This window comes from Amphiura filiformis, chromosome 1 (genome assembly GCF_039555335.1).
Source record: "Amphiura filiformis chromosome 1, Afil_fr2py, whole genome shotgun sequence".
Lineage (NCBI taxonomy): Eukaryota > Metazoa > Echinodermata > Ophiuroidea > Amphilepidida > Amphiuridae > Amphiura > Amphiura filiformis.
This window is the reverse complement of record NC_092628.1, coordinates 8593278-8609638: the sequence shown is the minus strand read 5'-3', so window position 1 is coordinate 8609638 and position 16361 is coordinate 8593278. Positions and strand designations below refer to the sequence as shown.

The window sequence follows — 16361 nt, the reverse complement described above, 5'->3', positions numbered from 1 at the left end:
TGAAATATTGTGAGAATCATTACTTTTGAAGCAATAGGTGTATTTAGAACAGCTGCGATACTGTTTGTGCAGACTTTACTTCATTCATTCATTCATTCATTCATTCATTCATTCATTCATTCATTCATTCATACTTCTTCATTTCATTCAAATATAAAATATAACAGCACAACAATTAAACACATACATTGAATGAGGAGGTTCTCGGAAGGCCGGATGGCCTGTATTAAGAACCCCCTGTCCTAACAAGAAAAAGTTTCAAAATAACAACAACAACAAAAATATACCGCAAAATGTCAAACACACACACCCCATTTACTCTAACAAAACCAAAAGAGCCTGTTTTGATCAAGAGTATGCAAGAAATTACCGAGATAAATTCAATACTACATTAACTATATTACAGATAATACGATACACAATTAAACTACTTTAAGCCGTACAAGGAAATTAGATAAAACTATTGTAATTAAGAATAATAATATTATCTTTCACTTTGGTTTTGAAATGATTGATCGTCTTTATAGTCTTTATATGTTTCTCAAGTGAATTCCACTTTGATTGGGCCCGCTGTTTTAAGGTTTTATGAGCGAAAGTCGTTTTAGATTTAGGAACCTGGTAATCTTCGTTGTTTCTCGTGTGGTACTTGTGCAGAGTACTCTGCCTTACAAAATACTTTTGAAATGCTTCTGGAAGTTGATTGGTAAAATGTTTATACATAAAAGTACTTAATTCAAGATCATAGGTATCGTAGACGTTAAGTACTTTATAGTTCTGAAAGAGAGGAGCTGAATGACTTAGGTAATGACTATTTTCACAATTCGAAGTGCCCTCTTTTGCAGCTTGAAAAGTTCATATAAGTTCTTCTAATAGTCATTTGTGATTTTGTGTAGTATACATTTGTATTAATTAATTTTATCTAGACAGGTCACTTCTTTAAGGGTATACGAGGTATTGTTGGTCGAAGCAGCCCAAAAAAAATCGATTTTAATTATCTGAGTATCAATATATTGTTGAAAAATAACACTTTGGTGGTTTAGGGCTGTGAATTTCAGTTTAATTATTTTACTCTACCACTTAATCTACATAATTCGTCGGCTTCGTTCCATACTGGAATAAAGTGATTTTGGGTCATATTGTGAAAATTAGCACATGTGATTTTAATGATATTCTCTTTCATTTTGCTCAACCTCAGCAATCAAATTAAATTCGGTAAATCGTTACCATTTTCTCACATAAAATATTTGTTGTAGCACTTTTCAATAGGGGTATTAAATTATTCATATAGCACATTTATTGGCCGGTACGACACTGAGCTAGGGTATGGGGTAGGGGAGATAACTGACGTGACAGGCTTGACAACAAGACACCCGTTCCGAAAACCTGACTACGCCAATGTAACTCAGGGGACCAAACTCTTAGGGGGAGGGGGCTGATGCAAACAAATTGCCATGCCGTCAAGTGTCGATGTCACGTTCAAACTGTTCTATGATTTCACTTTCAGTGATTGGGTGTTCTAGACAGTGGTTCTAATTTTAGGAAATTGGGCGTACTACCTTGCTATTATTGATCGCGACATCCTATTTGGTTTTATTCAAACAACCAATACATTTTTGTGTTGTTTTACGACACCTCTTCTCTTAAATTATTTTTCGTACTACTTTTTATTCACGATGCCATTATCTCATGTCCCTCTTTTTTGACACGGTTCTGGAGAGCGATTACCGTTACCTTAAAACAGCTCTTCAAGTTACTTGTACATCATGTACTTAACTTTTGACAGTTAGGCTGAATTTATACTCGATCGCCGAGCAATTGCGATATACTGCTTATGGAAAGCATTTTTGCATTTATACTTATCACGATGATAGCGATTACAGACGAATGCCACAAAATACATTTTTATAACATCCATTGATGTTAATAATTATTACCTTGATTTAATTCATCACCGAAAGTTAATAATCGAGAAAGATAAATTAAGCAAATTTATAGATTCAGTTGGTCATGTTGGTTAGAAATGATTGGTTGATGCATTCACGTGTCAAGCGTCATCGCTCTGAAGTTGAGACTTCAACTTGCGTCAAGACATCAACTTGCAAAAGCGACGTCGTTTTTGCCTCAGCGATTTGTATCGATTGATCGGCTTGACGCTCTGAAAACGGAAGTAAACACTGAGCGTGCGTGAGAATCGCTTTTCTGCAAAAGCGATCGAGTATAAATTCAGCTTTATATGTAAATTTAGATCATGGATTTAAGAATTGTTTTGAAGTTACTTTACTTACTTTGGATCTGTTCACAATTGGTTCCTGTATAACCTACACCACATTGACAGGTGTATTCGGCAATTCCATTTATACATGTCCTCCATTTTGACATGGATCTGAAGAGCACTCGTTAATTTCTTGGTAAGTAACAAAAACATCAAAATATTCAATACATACATTATTTCAGGTCTGCTTGATAAAATCTTTTAAAATAATTTTTAATAATACGAGTAATTATGGTCATCTGATCCACTTTCCCGAGTCACTTTCCAGTCTTGTAAAGTGGATCGTAAACTTGATTTAGAAAATATGTTTCCCCTCTCTGGTCATAGTCTTGCCCCTCTTCATCTTATTTCGATTACATAGCTTCCCGAATTACTCTAGTTTTTATTAAGCTCATTAGTTTTACGATTTTATTTTCTAAGCCACGTTTACGACCCGCTTCTAAAGACTGCAAAAGAGACATACCAAGGACGCCCACCTTTACCTAAAGCATGTATGATCAGATGATATTGTTATTTTATACATGTTTATAATCTGTTGAAAAACGTTTGGGTGATTTGTATATTATTCATTGTAATGATTTTATTATTGCACAACTAACCAATTTCACAACCGGGCCCTTCCCATCCATTTGCACATAGACACAAATATTCGCCGATTCCGTCTATGCAAATACCATTATGGAGACAAGGAACGCTGTCACATTCATTTATACGAGTATCTGAAAAGGCAAATGTATATTAATTATGTTTGAAATTTCTAATGCCAAAATTGCTTGCCCCACTCTCTTGGCCTTTTAACAATAATGTTTACCTCCTCTCAGCCTGAAAAATAATCTCTGCCACCATCGCCTTTGCACGATAAAACTTTTGGGGTTTCAGATTTGCAGACCTTATGGTCTACATATATAATGATAGCGTAGCAAGTAGCAAGTTTCTGTACCGTTTTCCTATGGCTTCTTTTTAAATGTGTCAAATCGCTTGCCTCCTTTGATCTGCCGAAATTACTTACAACCCCCTCCCCCATTATTGCGCAGCCCCAGCCTGAACCAAAAAGAAGTAAACAAGGTTTTTAAAAATCATGTTTAGATAATTGTGTTCATATTATGACCGTTTATAAAGTTACACATTTCAGTGAACATTACCCAGTTCGCAATTAATTCCAGTCCAATCTGGAGCACAAGTACATGTATACGATCCTTCTCTCTGTCATCACAGGTTGCCCCATTAAGGCATGGGTTGATAGACATTGGTTATCATCAAGAGCTGCAATATATAAAAGGCATATTTGAAGCCATTAACTTAAGCACTCTCGCAAAATCGGGTGTTACCTTAATGGCCAAACAGTACAAATTAAACTATAACGATCTATATTAAATTGACGGGGGTTACTGTGATTGCCTGTGAATTTCAGTTAATTCCTTTACGCTACTATTCTATCACGATTCCTTCATTTCCGCTGTCTTACATGTTTCACATCTAGTTCCAGTCCATCCCCGTCGACAAATACAACTGTACTCGTTAATTTCATTCAAACATCGTCCTTGATTACGGCATGGTTGCGAAAGACACTCGTTATAATCTAATGGAGCCAAAATAAGCAAACATACAAAATATTTTAAAACAAATTGAAGGAACATGTAGCCAGCCATTCATCATCTCGAGTCAATGAATTAATGAACAAATGAATCAGTCAAAATTAATCACTTAATCAATTAATCAATCAACTAATCAATCAATCAGGGAGCACGGTGGCCGAGCATAACGGGCCCTGACTCATAATCGGAAGGTTGCGGGTTCGAGCCCCGGCGATGCCATCGTGTTGTGCCCTTGAGTAAGGCACTTTATCTCGATTACTCCTCTCCACCCAGGTGTTTAAATGGGTACCGGCATTCTTAAATGCTGGGAAGGGAACAGACTCGCTGTGAAGGAGTTGTAGCGACCCCCTATAGCAACATTACATGAAGGAGTCTGGCCGAGAGATGGGCACTCCGATCACTGTTTATACAGGATCTTCTCCTTACTTTACCTTATTTATCGCACTAGCGTACATCATTCATTTAATGGCTTCATTTTGTACAATGATGTATATTCATACTTAGCCAGCCAAGTTGTTATCATCATGCAATCAAATGAGGCTCATGAATAAGTAAGAAGCTGTTGTGCAATGCTCGTGCGTTTTATGCATAGTTTCACTCAGTACGGTACTGACCAGCTTCTATTGTTATGCATAGTCGGGCTAAACGATCGATCGATACATGTGGAAATAAGCACAATTTAGAGATATACCTTTTGCAATAAAATTCATTTTCTTGGTCAAATATAAAGCAATATTTTTTTTTTTTTTTTTTTCAGAAATAACACTGTGCTTGGATATACGTGTTTTTTTTTTAATCTTGGTGTTAAAATTAGGCATGAAATTCGGTCTTTCAGTGTAAGATTTTTGATTTTTACAGGCCTTTTTTCGGAACTAACTTTTTGTGTTTCAAACTACTATAGTTCGCTTAAGAGATTTCCCACCTCTGTTAGGCGCATCGTGTGGGTCTATATATTATAGTTTTGTCAGAATATCCGTTTTGATTTCACCTTTTTCACTTGAACTGCCAAAATGTCCAACCAGTACTTGCACAATCATCCATCCATGGGTACATTCGCGAGTTGATTTTTACAAAATTGGTAGTCGGAGTTGAAGAATGGTGCAATCAAAAAACTATGAGCGTTATATGACGTGCTTCAGAAAGTTGGGAAATATCTTTCGTTAGCGAATTATGCTACATTGAAAAACGTTGACCCAAAAAAAAAAAAGCTCGTGGGGTAAGTTGTAGCCTGTAAAAAATATACAGTATCAAGCATTATAGCTTTCTGCTGACATTTACCGAAGAAATGAAAATTATTGCTTTTCATTTGACCGAGAAAATTAATTATAAAGTGAAAAGGTGTAACTTAAAATTTTGCTAATTTCAACACCGAATTCGATAGTTTCAAGCGCCTAATTAAGTGACTGAGTGGGTCTTGTTTAACAATAGCCATCGACTGACTAACGTCCTACGTGGTTTGACTATGAATAAATATGTCCTATATCATAAAATATTGAGAAGTTCATTGATAATCATTATTGTATAGCAATACATAAGCGACAAATAGAGAAGAATAGCAGCTTAGTGGGTAAGAATTGTGGTCATTTTCTAACAATAAATAATGGTAATGTTAAAAGAAGCTAAAAGAGACCGAGTATTTCTCTTCCCCCCTTTAAGTCCGTATCTCATAATAATAATAATAATATGATGATATGTTGTAGTAACATTTCACCAACCGCGGTTACAAATATTGCCATAACCGGCGACTGTGTCTGTATTTTTCCGCAATTATTCTCGCTGCAAGTTCCACTTATTTACAATATATAAAGGTATTAAATATCACTGCAACAAGCAAGGTGACCAGATGGCATGCTGCAAAAAGCCGTTCGGACAATCAACACAGAATGTATCAGTTCATCTACCTTTTTCTACCCTTTATTCTCGTTCCGTTATCGGTCTAGTTCTTATACCGTAGTCGGTAGTGCCGGGCGGTAGTGTAGTGATTATTATGAACATTTCAAATACGAAATGAAAGTTCAACACAATTCGGAGCCAAAATTTGCCTTGGAAAGTTGTTTTATGTTTAGCCCGTGTTTCTCAAAGCACCTCATATTTTCAGCGAGTATATAAAAATTTGTTTTTTACTTCTCCAGCATGTTCAGAAAAAGCAAATTTCATTGTTAAAACAGGGGGCATAATTTTGTTCCGGTTTAAGTATTTAAGTCCCAAATGAAGGAGTGGTTTGCTATTTTATGGGATAGTGCGCGGACTTTAGGAAAGGTTTGCAATTTTACTCTATATGGGCAAAAATCTTCATGTTGCTCTTGCTAAAAAGGAAGATGCAGACTTAATTATTATATATTGCTTTATTTTTTCTTCTCATTTATTCTTTCCACCGGTAATACATTTAATACATCTACATTTGAATTAGGTAATTGGTATGACTGACCGAAGTTGGATTTGAGGTGGCGCCTTTTGATTACCAAGACATAATTTAAGCCATAATTGGTGTAGTAGATAAGGTTTGAACAATACGCAAGTTAAACAAAATGGTTCATGCTCCAAAATTGTCGCACTATGGGGTGATGGGTGATCGTAGAGATTCAATGATTTCTGAACTATGTACAAATGTACAACACTCTGTTATTTCAATAGACACATTTTGTTTTAGTTATTCATGATCACTAATGAAACATAATTAAATTTCTATGACAATTACCCTGTTCGCAATTAATGCCAGTCCATCCTGGCGCACAGGTACATGTATACGATCCTATTCTATCTTCACAGGTTGCTCCGTTAAGGCAAGGGCTGGATAAGCATTCATTGGCATCATCACCTGCGATGTAAACAAAACATGCTTGGTACTTCGTTCCATCAACGTTTGTTTCTATCAACATTTTCTATGTATGCAAGATCTCAAACACTTTTGAACATTTATTTACAGTCGCCTGTCTGATAAAGCGTTATTAATCTGTCAGGTCAGTTAAAAATGTAATGCCGGAACCCTTTTCTATCCCGGTATCCAAAGATTTATCGTCTGAATATCAAATATTCATTTTAGTGTCTTTGCTGTTTATTAACCAGGCGATGTCGGTGTGCAGCGGTATCTCTGTCACTATTGTAATTACAATAGGACCTATGCAATGGACTTTCTCCAATAAATGATAGATTAATAATAGCTTAATGTTCAACGCAAGTACGTTCTCTTAAGCTTCATCAGGTACTTACTATCACAGTTAGTGCCTGTCCACCCTGCGTTACATCTACATGTGTATTGATCGATTCCATCCACACATATGCCATTCACACATGGAGCACTTGCGCATTCATCATTGTCTGAGCAGAATGACAAGGAAAAAATCAAATATCATAGCTTTGCTTTTGTTATGAAATCTTTGAAGATAAGCATGAAAGTTCATTTTACGCGATACAAATTTTACACGTGCGAACATGACAAAAAGTGGGTCAATGTGCATTTGGTCGACGCAAGTACACTATGTTCATTAAGTACTTACTAATATCACAGTTAGTGCCTGTCCACCCTGCGTCCACCCTATATCTTTATCTTAACCAATATTGGGTTAACACATTTTCGAAATGTGGATAAATTCAAAAAAGTAAAAGTAAAAGTAAAATAAAAACAAGTAATGTGTGCTTTTAAAATACCATTTCGATGGTTTTCACAACAAGTTAATAATTAAATTAAAATCAAATTTGGAAACCAGAAACTTTTTCAAGCAAAGGGCTCGCAGTGTAGTCCTAAAAATAGTTTACAGTTATTAAAATAATATTTTATTGACTAAGAATGAGAATAAACGATAGGGAGGGCCAATAATTTAATCGTAGTGGATACCGGCTGCACCGGCATCCACTACTCAAAATATTGGACTTGCCTGTCGTCTATCATACAGTAGAGGATAGTAAAAACAAAAATTCCTATCGTTTATTCCCTAATTCAGCTTCATCAAGTACTTACTTATATTACAGTGAGTGCCTGTCCATCCCGGGTCACAAAAGCAGGTATATTGATTGATTCCATCCACACATTGTCCATTCACACATGGAGCACCTGCGCAGTCATCAATATCTGAATAAAAAGAACAAGAAATAAAATAAAATAAAATAAAATAAAATAATAAAACAAAACAAAATAAAACAAAACAAAACAAAACAAAACAAAACAAAACAAAACAAAACAAAACAAAACAAAACAAAAACAAATATAATAGTTGGCATGAAAATAATAATAAGTTTTCATTCAAATTGCTTCTTACATATTTGGCGGGGTTCTAATATATAGGCAGGCATTGGCATGTTTACATATTAACCGTATCAACACAGATTCAGTTATTAAAACATGGTGCGTAGGCACATTCGTCAATATCTGATTTGATTTATATAAAAAAGACAATAATCATTTTAGTTCGCACCTGTATATGACACATTATATCGTTATGAACACGGCAGAGTGCCGAATACGCAAAATTGCTGTTCTGAGTAAACGGCTTTTGAAAATCTTAATACCATTTCATTGATCCTTTAAAAAAATTAGAACATTCGTGAGCACTCATTTGAAATGTATATTATAGAAGTGAATGTACACGAATTATTTACGATACTTGCATGTTTTCAAACAATCGATATATGCCTTAAAACTCGTTTTAACTGTTATTCGGCTTTTTGCTGTACCCAAAATGTCGAGTAAATGTATTTATATCATTGACTTTGTAGTTATAGTTGTAGTTGTAATTGTAGTCACAATTTTATAATCATTTATAATTGTAGTTGGATTATAGTTGCATTTATAGTTGTAGTTAAAATTATAGCTGGATTTAGAGTTATAATTAAAGAGTTATAGTTGAGTTCAAATCTCCCCGGCACCCTGCCCTTGACTAGTTCATTTACTCCACATTAATGCTACTATTCTTTTCTGTTTAAATTACTGGAGGGTATAATAAAGAAGGGACTTAGTTTTATGATGGCATTATTTGTTTTCACTGTGGGAGACTATTAGCATAATTAATAGCTGTGATTTGAGGCTCTGGTCACCTTATGCCTGTCTGTCTTTCTTCTGTGACTATTTTTGCATTTTTCTCAAAAAGTAATAACACATTGGTAATAAAAGTTATGTATATTATAGGGGCAAGGAATCCAGTTACTACATTGGAATTTCAGTGACTCAAGACAAGCGGTACGTTATTTATGATAAGAAAAGAAGTACCACTAGAATGCATCTCATTTCTTAACATAATGATCCACTTGTCTTGAATCACTGAAATGATTGGATTCCTTGCCCCTTTATACATAACTTTTATTACCAGTGAGTGTGTAGTTATTTTTTGAGAAGTAGTCACAACATTTATCAGGGGGTGTAGTACTGCCTTAACTGAAGTGGGGAACACGAATGTTCTTTTTCACCAAAGACCCATTTTTAACATTAAAATTTCAAAATTTTCTTGCGCTTTGATTCAGGTTATTACAAATTATTAAAATTGATTGGGTAGTATACAGGGTGGTCCAAAAACAACTTTTCAAAGGTTAATATCTCAAAGTTGTTACATATTCTTAATGACCATCTTCCTAAGAGTATATGGTGAAAATATGAATGAAAAGGAATTTAAATTCAGTTTTAAGCCAAATGGTTAAAATCATGTTTGTCCACATGTAAACCCATTGCTGATGCGTCACATCATTTGCATTAGAATGTGTTTGTCCCACAGACGTTGATGGTGCGCAGGTACATTTGGAATCTCGCATGGAATTCAGGAACGCGATGCATGTAAAATGTGTGGAAATTTATGTTAGAAGCCCGGGGTCACTCCCATTGTAGCCTAGTGTACACCATCCACGATAATAAAAAATGTGGAAAAAGGGTAGTTTTTCGTGGGCAGGCACGATATGCGCATATCGTGTTGAGGGCGTCAAAAACATGAAACATTGGGAAAAGGGTAGCAAGATTGCAATGTGCTAAAATGTGGAAAGGGTATGTAAATTGGACAGATGAAGAGAGAAATATGTAAGGGAAATGATCTTCAAAAAGCATGTGGTTTTACAAAATATCCTTCTTTAGGGTATGAAATTTGATACAAGAATACAATTCCTGGGGTTAGAAGTGCTGCAAATAACTAGAGCTAGAGAGAAATGCATAATGCATTATATAATTCTAAATTAAAAATTGCAGAAAAGGAAGAAATTGTTACATATGGGAAGATGTTCCAATACAGGGTACAGCAATGCATTATGGGAAGTCATTCCACTATAGAGTAGTGGTGCTTACAATGACTCCATGACCATGACTAGGCCTATAGCATAAAGTCAACAATGCATTTTGGGAAGCCATTCCTATACAAGCAACAGCAATGCATTATGGGAAGATACAGAGTACAGCTATAGCATGCACAGTTTCAACAATGTATCATGGAAAGCTACAGGGTTCAAAAGAAATAACCCCCCTTAAAATTACAACATATTTCTTTGCATAACTTGAAATGCATTTGGTTGATTTGAAAAATTAAAAACCTGTGAATAGAGGAATCTTTTTTGCTACCCTCCCAATTTTTTTCTTTTTGAAAATCGTTTTTCGTTGGTCAAAAATTATCACATTTTCCTATACATGTAATGTACAAAATGTACTCGATATCAACGTGATCAATGTAAATTGTTAGGTAATTTGTCTTAAATTTTATGTATCCGATTACTCAGTCACCCATGCAATCATCTTTCAGTATAAAACAATGATTCATTGACATGAATTTTGACATGAATGGGGTTTTCAATCGGTATTTCAAAAATGGTAAAATCACTATAGGAGTAGAAATAAGTAAGTAAAAATTGTAGACTGAAACAGTTGCAAAGATCTATAGCAACGGCTTTCTTGAATAAAGGGGTATGACAAAGAAGAAATGGCCAACAAAGATTGGAGGTTGGACGTCAGCATTCAGCCAATTAATTGCATGCAGCCAATCTCTTGTGGCCACATCATGAATGTTACACCTTCATCCAAGAAAGCCATCATTTTAAATCAAAATGCAAGATGCTTCAACTGACCCAATACAGGTAAATGTTTACTCTTTTGGTCAAATTTATGTGTGGAGAGCTCATTTCTCCTCCCAAGTGATTTTATCATTTTGAAACAACTGCTGATTAAAAACGTCAAAGAAAATCTCATTTTACGCCGAAATTAAGTTATGAATGATGGTTGCATGGGTGCCTGACGGATCAGAGACAGAAAGGTGAAGGAAAAAAAAACAAGAATTAAATTAACCTTAACATTAATATCGATAATGTTTCGTACATAATGTGGTAAAGTGCAACTTTTTCTGAAAGCATCATTTTTGAAAAATGTGATTATTTTTGACCAAAAATATTGTTTTTGCAAATGAAACAACTTTGGGAGGGTTGAAAATCGATTCCTCTTTTCACAGCTTTGTGTTTGCTTAAAGAACGCTCCGGGAATATTTTGTGTTCCCGTTCGAGCACTTGAACGTTTTCTCAATCAATCTGGTCACCTTTAAATCTTAAAATATGTTCCCTGACTGCTGATTTGTAGCTGCCAGCAGACTTTTCTAAGACTTTTCGCAAGCTTCCTGGCGAACTCACCAATATAACTAGCCTCACAGTCAGCGCAGGTTATTTCATATACGATCGACTGTTTAAAGGTTCCGTCTTATATTTGGGGCTACTAGCGCACTCCTAAGCGTATTCTGCGGTTTAAAGGTGGTGGATACGGTCCTGAATGCTTTGGGTAACATCTTTCACTATTTAGCATTTATTTTCCCAATTAATACTGCTTTATATTCTGTACTATATAAGAGGCCATTCAGATATTAGATGTGTTTGAATAACATTGAAATGAAAGTAGATTACATCACTTTTTATGGTGATTTATTATCAAATTCCTAAATGTTTTGAAGTATTTACTTACCAGTTTCACATCTTAACCCTGTGAACTCTTGCGGGCATTGACAAGTGTACATATTAACCGTATCAACACAACTTCCGTTATTCAAACATGGTGCGGAGGCACATTCGTTAATATCTGATTTGATAAAAAAGAAAATCATTATAATTGGACCTCGACCATTGTCCGAATGGGGAAAAGCATCACAATTTTGATCTCACTCTGACTTACACATGGGGTGAAGAATTTAAATGGAGTCAGCCCCATTTGAAATTTACTCTCCCATGTAATTCATAGGAGGCGTATGGATTTCAACTGAAATAGCACAATAGAGATACAGCATATGTGTTACTTTAAGTATAAAAATATACAAAATATCAGAAGTAAAAGCTAGTAAACTACCGTGATATGAAAGTACCAGTAATTGCCGCTAATGATCATCGATTAGCGATATCTCGTCCGTATTTTGATTACAATGACAGCTATAATAAATGGACTTTACGCGATCGCACTCTTTTACTTAATAGAGGAATGAATGAAAATAGCTTCATGTTCGACGCATGCAAACTGTCGTAAGCTTCATCAGGTACTTACTAATATCACAGTTAGTGCCTGTCCATCCCTGGTCACAAATACATGTGTATTGATTCATTCCATCCACACATAGACCATTCACACATGGTGCACTTGCGCAGTAATCAACGTCTGAACAGCAGATTAAAAAATCAAATATCATTATAAATGACATTCCTCCATTATTGGAATAATATTATGTCGTTCAAAGTCATCATACTTAGTTCTCTCGGTTAATATAATGAACAAATTTTTATCTTTCCCCAGAGTAGCAAGTGCAGATAAACGTTGAAAAAAAGTGCATCTGGCCGGATTCAAACCGTGACCTTCCAAATACTAGCACGACGCTCTAACCAACTGAGCCACAGAGGCACGCTGGAGAAGACCGGAAGATATAAATCTATATATATATGTATTAGGTTCGAATGATGTTCGTCGCATTCCTATCAGAAGGCATCAGAACTGCATATTTATAACAACTACGCAAAGTCACATAGTTCTCTAGGTTAACAGGATGAACAAATTTTAATCTTTAACATTCCGATTTAGCGTGCAAAATTAGATAAAATGACAAATGCTGATCTATATACAAGCACAAATACTGAACGATGGAGCAAAACCATCAAAAGAAGACGACTAAACTGGGTAGGTCATCTATACAGACTCCCAGATGAATCTACAGCACGTCAAGCCCTGGCTGAATTCCAACATAAAACTAAGCGCCCTGTCGGGCGACCCAAACCAACGTGGATGGCGCAAATCCAGAAAGAAGTAGATCAACAAATTCTGACACAGACCAAAGACAGAATAGCCTGGAGAGCAGTAGCAGCGTGCACAATGGCAACATAGCCGGAAAGCGTAGACAACGATGGTGATAACTCAAACACATTTTCAGGCTGTATGAGAATCAAAGGTACCATTTTCTCAAACGGGTGCTAGTTTCATAGACTTTTTTGATCACTTTGCAGCAGCTTGTCGGTAAAGCGTTACTATTCTGTCAGGCTAGTTACCAGTTCAATGGCGGTTTTGTCCGAAACAAAAGGTATCATGTTATATAACCTCGTAACAAACAAATAGTTATCTTCTTATTTTCAAGTGTCAGGCCAACAACATTTTCCGGCATTTAGTATTGAATACTTTCATTTCATTTCATTCATGATAGTTGAAAACCTAAAGAGCCTATACCTCTGTGCTCTGTGTCAATCCTACTTTTAGATCGTTGTTATTTGAGATTGACTATTTATACTGACGACATTGCACATGTTCACCACTGAAATCACACATGCATGATATAACCCAGTACCAAGATGAACGTCTTAATCATGTGTGATAAAGTAAAATCTTCATAAAACTATCACTGTAAGGATGGTATATTTATACGTCACACAGTGACATCGCCCCGATATCTTCATAGTAGAAATCGCCATGGTAGGTTAAATCCACAGCCACCCATGACCATTTTATTCGGACCTTATGAGATGCATATTATTAGCGAAGTGACCTGACTAAGGCTACTGACATAGACGGGGTAATTGATTTCTCGCTCTGTGAGCAAGCTTGTATACGACATTGCGGTCAATGGTTATACTCTCTCCACTTGAGTGAGTGCCGCTATAGCATGCGCGCTGTAGTCCATACAAGACCAACGCAATATAAAATTGAGAGTCTTGGTCAAATTTTGACTTCAAAGCGCACGGCCAATTTTCAAAGCGCACGCTAACGACTATAATATCTGTTCAACACGTATTTTCAAGTGTATGAGACCACATCTGGTTTCTTGAGAAAAATTCATTTACGGGAGATATTCATCATTTTCTAACTCAGTATCCGAAGATTTTCGTCTGATATCAAAATCGTGCATAGCAATTCACGTGTATTGAACCCGTGTATTCATCTTAATGTCACTGCTGCACCAAATAATTATTAGCCAGGCGATGTCGGTGTGCGTCAGATGCCAAGTGGTCTTATAGACCACTTGGCATCTGACGTCATTGCCCGGCAGTATGCGCGCGCATTATGGCAATTTCAATTGTTCCTTGCCCTGCAGAGTGCGTACGCATCGTAGTCTGCTAAGGGCACGTGCATTTTAAATCGCCCGCCACATTTCATATAGTACAGGAAAGCCATTGAACAGTGTAGCGGCTCGTTCGAGCATATCGATAGACGAGTCCCTCGCCTTTGTTGATAAACAGTGATGTCAAGTGGTCACCTGTGTGGAACAACCAACTGTCAATGTAGTGAGCATAATAAACGGCCATTCAGTATTATCCTGGCCCGGGTATCCTACACTTACTTATTTCACAGTTGGTACCAGTGTAGCCTGCATCACAAATACATTGGTATTCGTTAATTCTATCCAGACAGGTGCCTCCATTAAGGCAAGGGACTACAGCACATTCGTTAATATCTGCAAATAGATGACAATACATTATTAATTGTTCTAACACGCAGTTAGCTACTCGACGTAAAATGATAAAGATGATAAATGGTCGGTTAATATTTGTTAACAGTCGCTTAATACTTAAAAAATGCATGTCAAGGATCGGTCGTACTCTTCCAGCAACCAGATTATCAGAAGATTCTCTGGGTGGGGTGCCTTGACTCTGAATCTGCGTAGATTCATTTACGCTATCATGAGTACGGGAACCTAATCCACAAATAAACAAACCCCGGGAAACAAACAAGTAATATTCGAAACAAACTTTATTCATGTTAATATTTAAATAACAGTTATAAATGTATGTTTTCTGTGAAAATTACCCTGGTCACAATTAATTCCAGTCCAACCTGGCACACAAGTACAAGTATACGACCCTACTCTGTCCTTACAGGTTGCCCCATTCAAGCAAGGGTTGGATAAGCATTGATTAGCATCAATAGCTGCAATACAAAGGGGGATGGAAGTTTTACCGCCACCCCGCAAACTATACATACATTTACACCTAAATGAATTCAGCTAAACGTAGATCCATCCTTTGCGCTCATTTTAGTGATGAATATTTACCCACCATCTTACCCACTGGTTGGACAGACCATCAAAAATTACCATAAGCGGAGGGGTGTAACCCAATTTAGGCTTCTACAGTAAAACCACTATTTTTAATTTGCTCTTGTGAAATTATTCTAAGAGTTATAGACTTAAAACTGGGAGATAGGTAGTTTAAGCTATACATTTCCTTTGATATTCAGCAGGAAATCTAGTGAAAATCGTATATTCGTGTGATTTTTGCCAGAAAATCAAGTTTGCCTATAAAACTGTGTAGACTCTCATTCATCTGGGTATGTTGAATTAAGATTTAATTTAAATCTGGTTAACCAGACATACCAATTTTTGACGGACGAACCGACGTTGCGACTGAAACCTTCGGTCTTCAGCTGGGTTGTGATGCAAATACTTTGCCTTTACTTTCATAGAATATGCCGTCATAGCGATATTAACATTTTATCTTATTTTGTTTTACAAATTTGGCGAAAATACATAAAACAATTATACATAAAATGCAACAGGAAACAAAGAGAATAGACCCAATAGACTAGCCTGGAAGAGTCAGAAGTATCAATAATCAATATACTGTCACCAAGAAGTGTGACTCCTCCAACCCATTGGGGCAACTACATATAAATATATCCAACTGCATCAAAATCACAAGGATGCGCATGTCGCCCGCCACAATCGCCTCCCCCACATCAGCCAGGAACAAACACAAAAACAATGCCGCGATGGAATACATAGAACATTCCCAAACCAGCCGACTCGGGGACAACCCGAAGCGACGCACCAGAGACAAGTCCGGCATCTACCCCCAGCCAAGGCATGAAAGGAGACACATGCCCGCAGCCGGCAAGCACATCCTCCCAATATGGATTTATACAGTATAATACGATGTATATCTGCTCAGTGACGTCTATGATATGTAATTTTAACCACTCCCGCCAGAACCAAACCCACTCTGCAACCGGGACAGCAACACCAATAATATTGCCCACCCAACCAACCAACAAGGACATGAAGACAGATAAGTCACTGAGCAGAAAACCG

General features: G+C 36.5%; 1 protein-coding gene across 14 annotated transcripts in view; it reads right to left on the bottom strand.

The window, feature by feature from the left end:
• LOC140145692 (uncharacterized) overlaps window positions 1-16361 on the bottom strand; it is a 78998-nt gene that overhangs the window by 23222 nt on the left and 39415 nt on the right. For 5 of the 14 annotated variants that reach the window (XM_072167485.1, XM_072167718.1, XM_072167938.1 and 2 more), the window contains 10 exons: window positions 15083-15202; window positions 14616-14729; window positions 12344-12454; window positions 11774-11887; window positions 7826-7936; window positions 7078-7185; window positions 6566-6685; window positions 3738-3851; window positions 3415-3535; window positions 2872-2991 (listed from right to left, as the gene is read on the bottom strand). The exons of 1 other annotated variant lie outside the window; for it this stretch is intronic. In XM_072167485.1, coding sequence (XP_072023586.1) covers window positions 3426-3535; window positions 3738-3851; window positions 6566-6685; window positions 7078-7185; window positions 7826-7936; window positions 11774-11887; window positions 12344-12454; window positions 14616-14729; window positions 15083-15202 — 1022 coding nt within the window. In that variant the 3' untranslated portion in view covers window positions 2872-2991; window positions 3415-3425. Of the gene's footprint in view, window positions 1-2285; window positions 2405-2871; window positions 2992-3414; window positions 3536-3737; window positions 3852-6565; window positions 6686-7077; window positions 7186-7825; window positions 7937-11773; window positions 11888-12343; window positions 12455-14615; window positions 14730-15082; window positions 15203-16361 lie in introns of those variants that run through there. 8 more of the 14 variants (XR_011858155.1, XR_011858150.1, XM_072167564.1 and 5 more) reach the window with 7 other exon arrangements.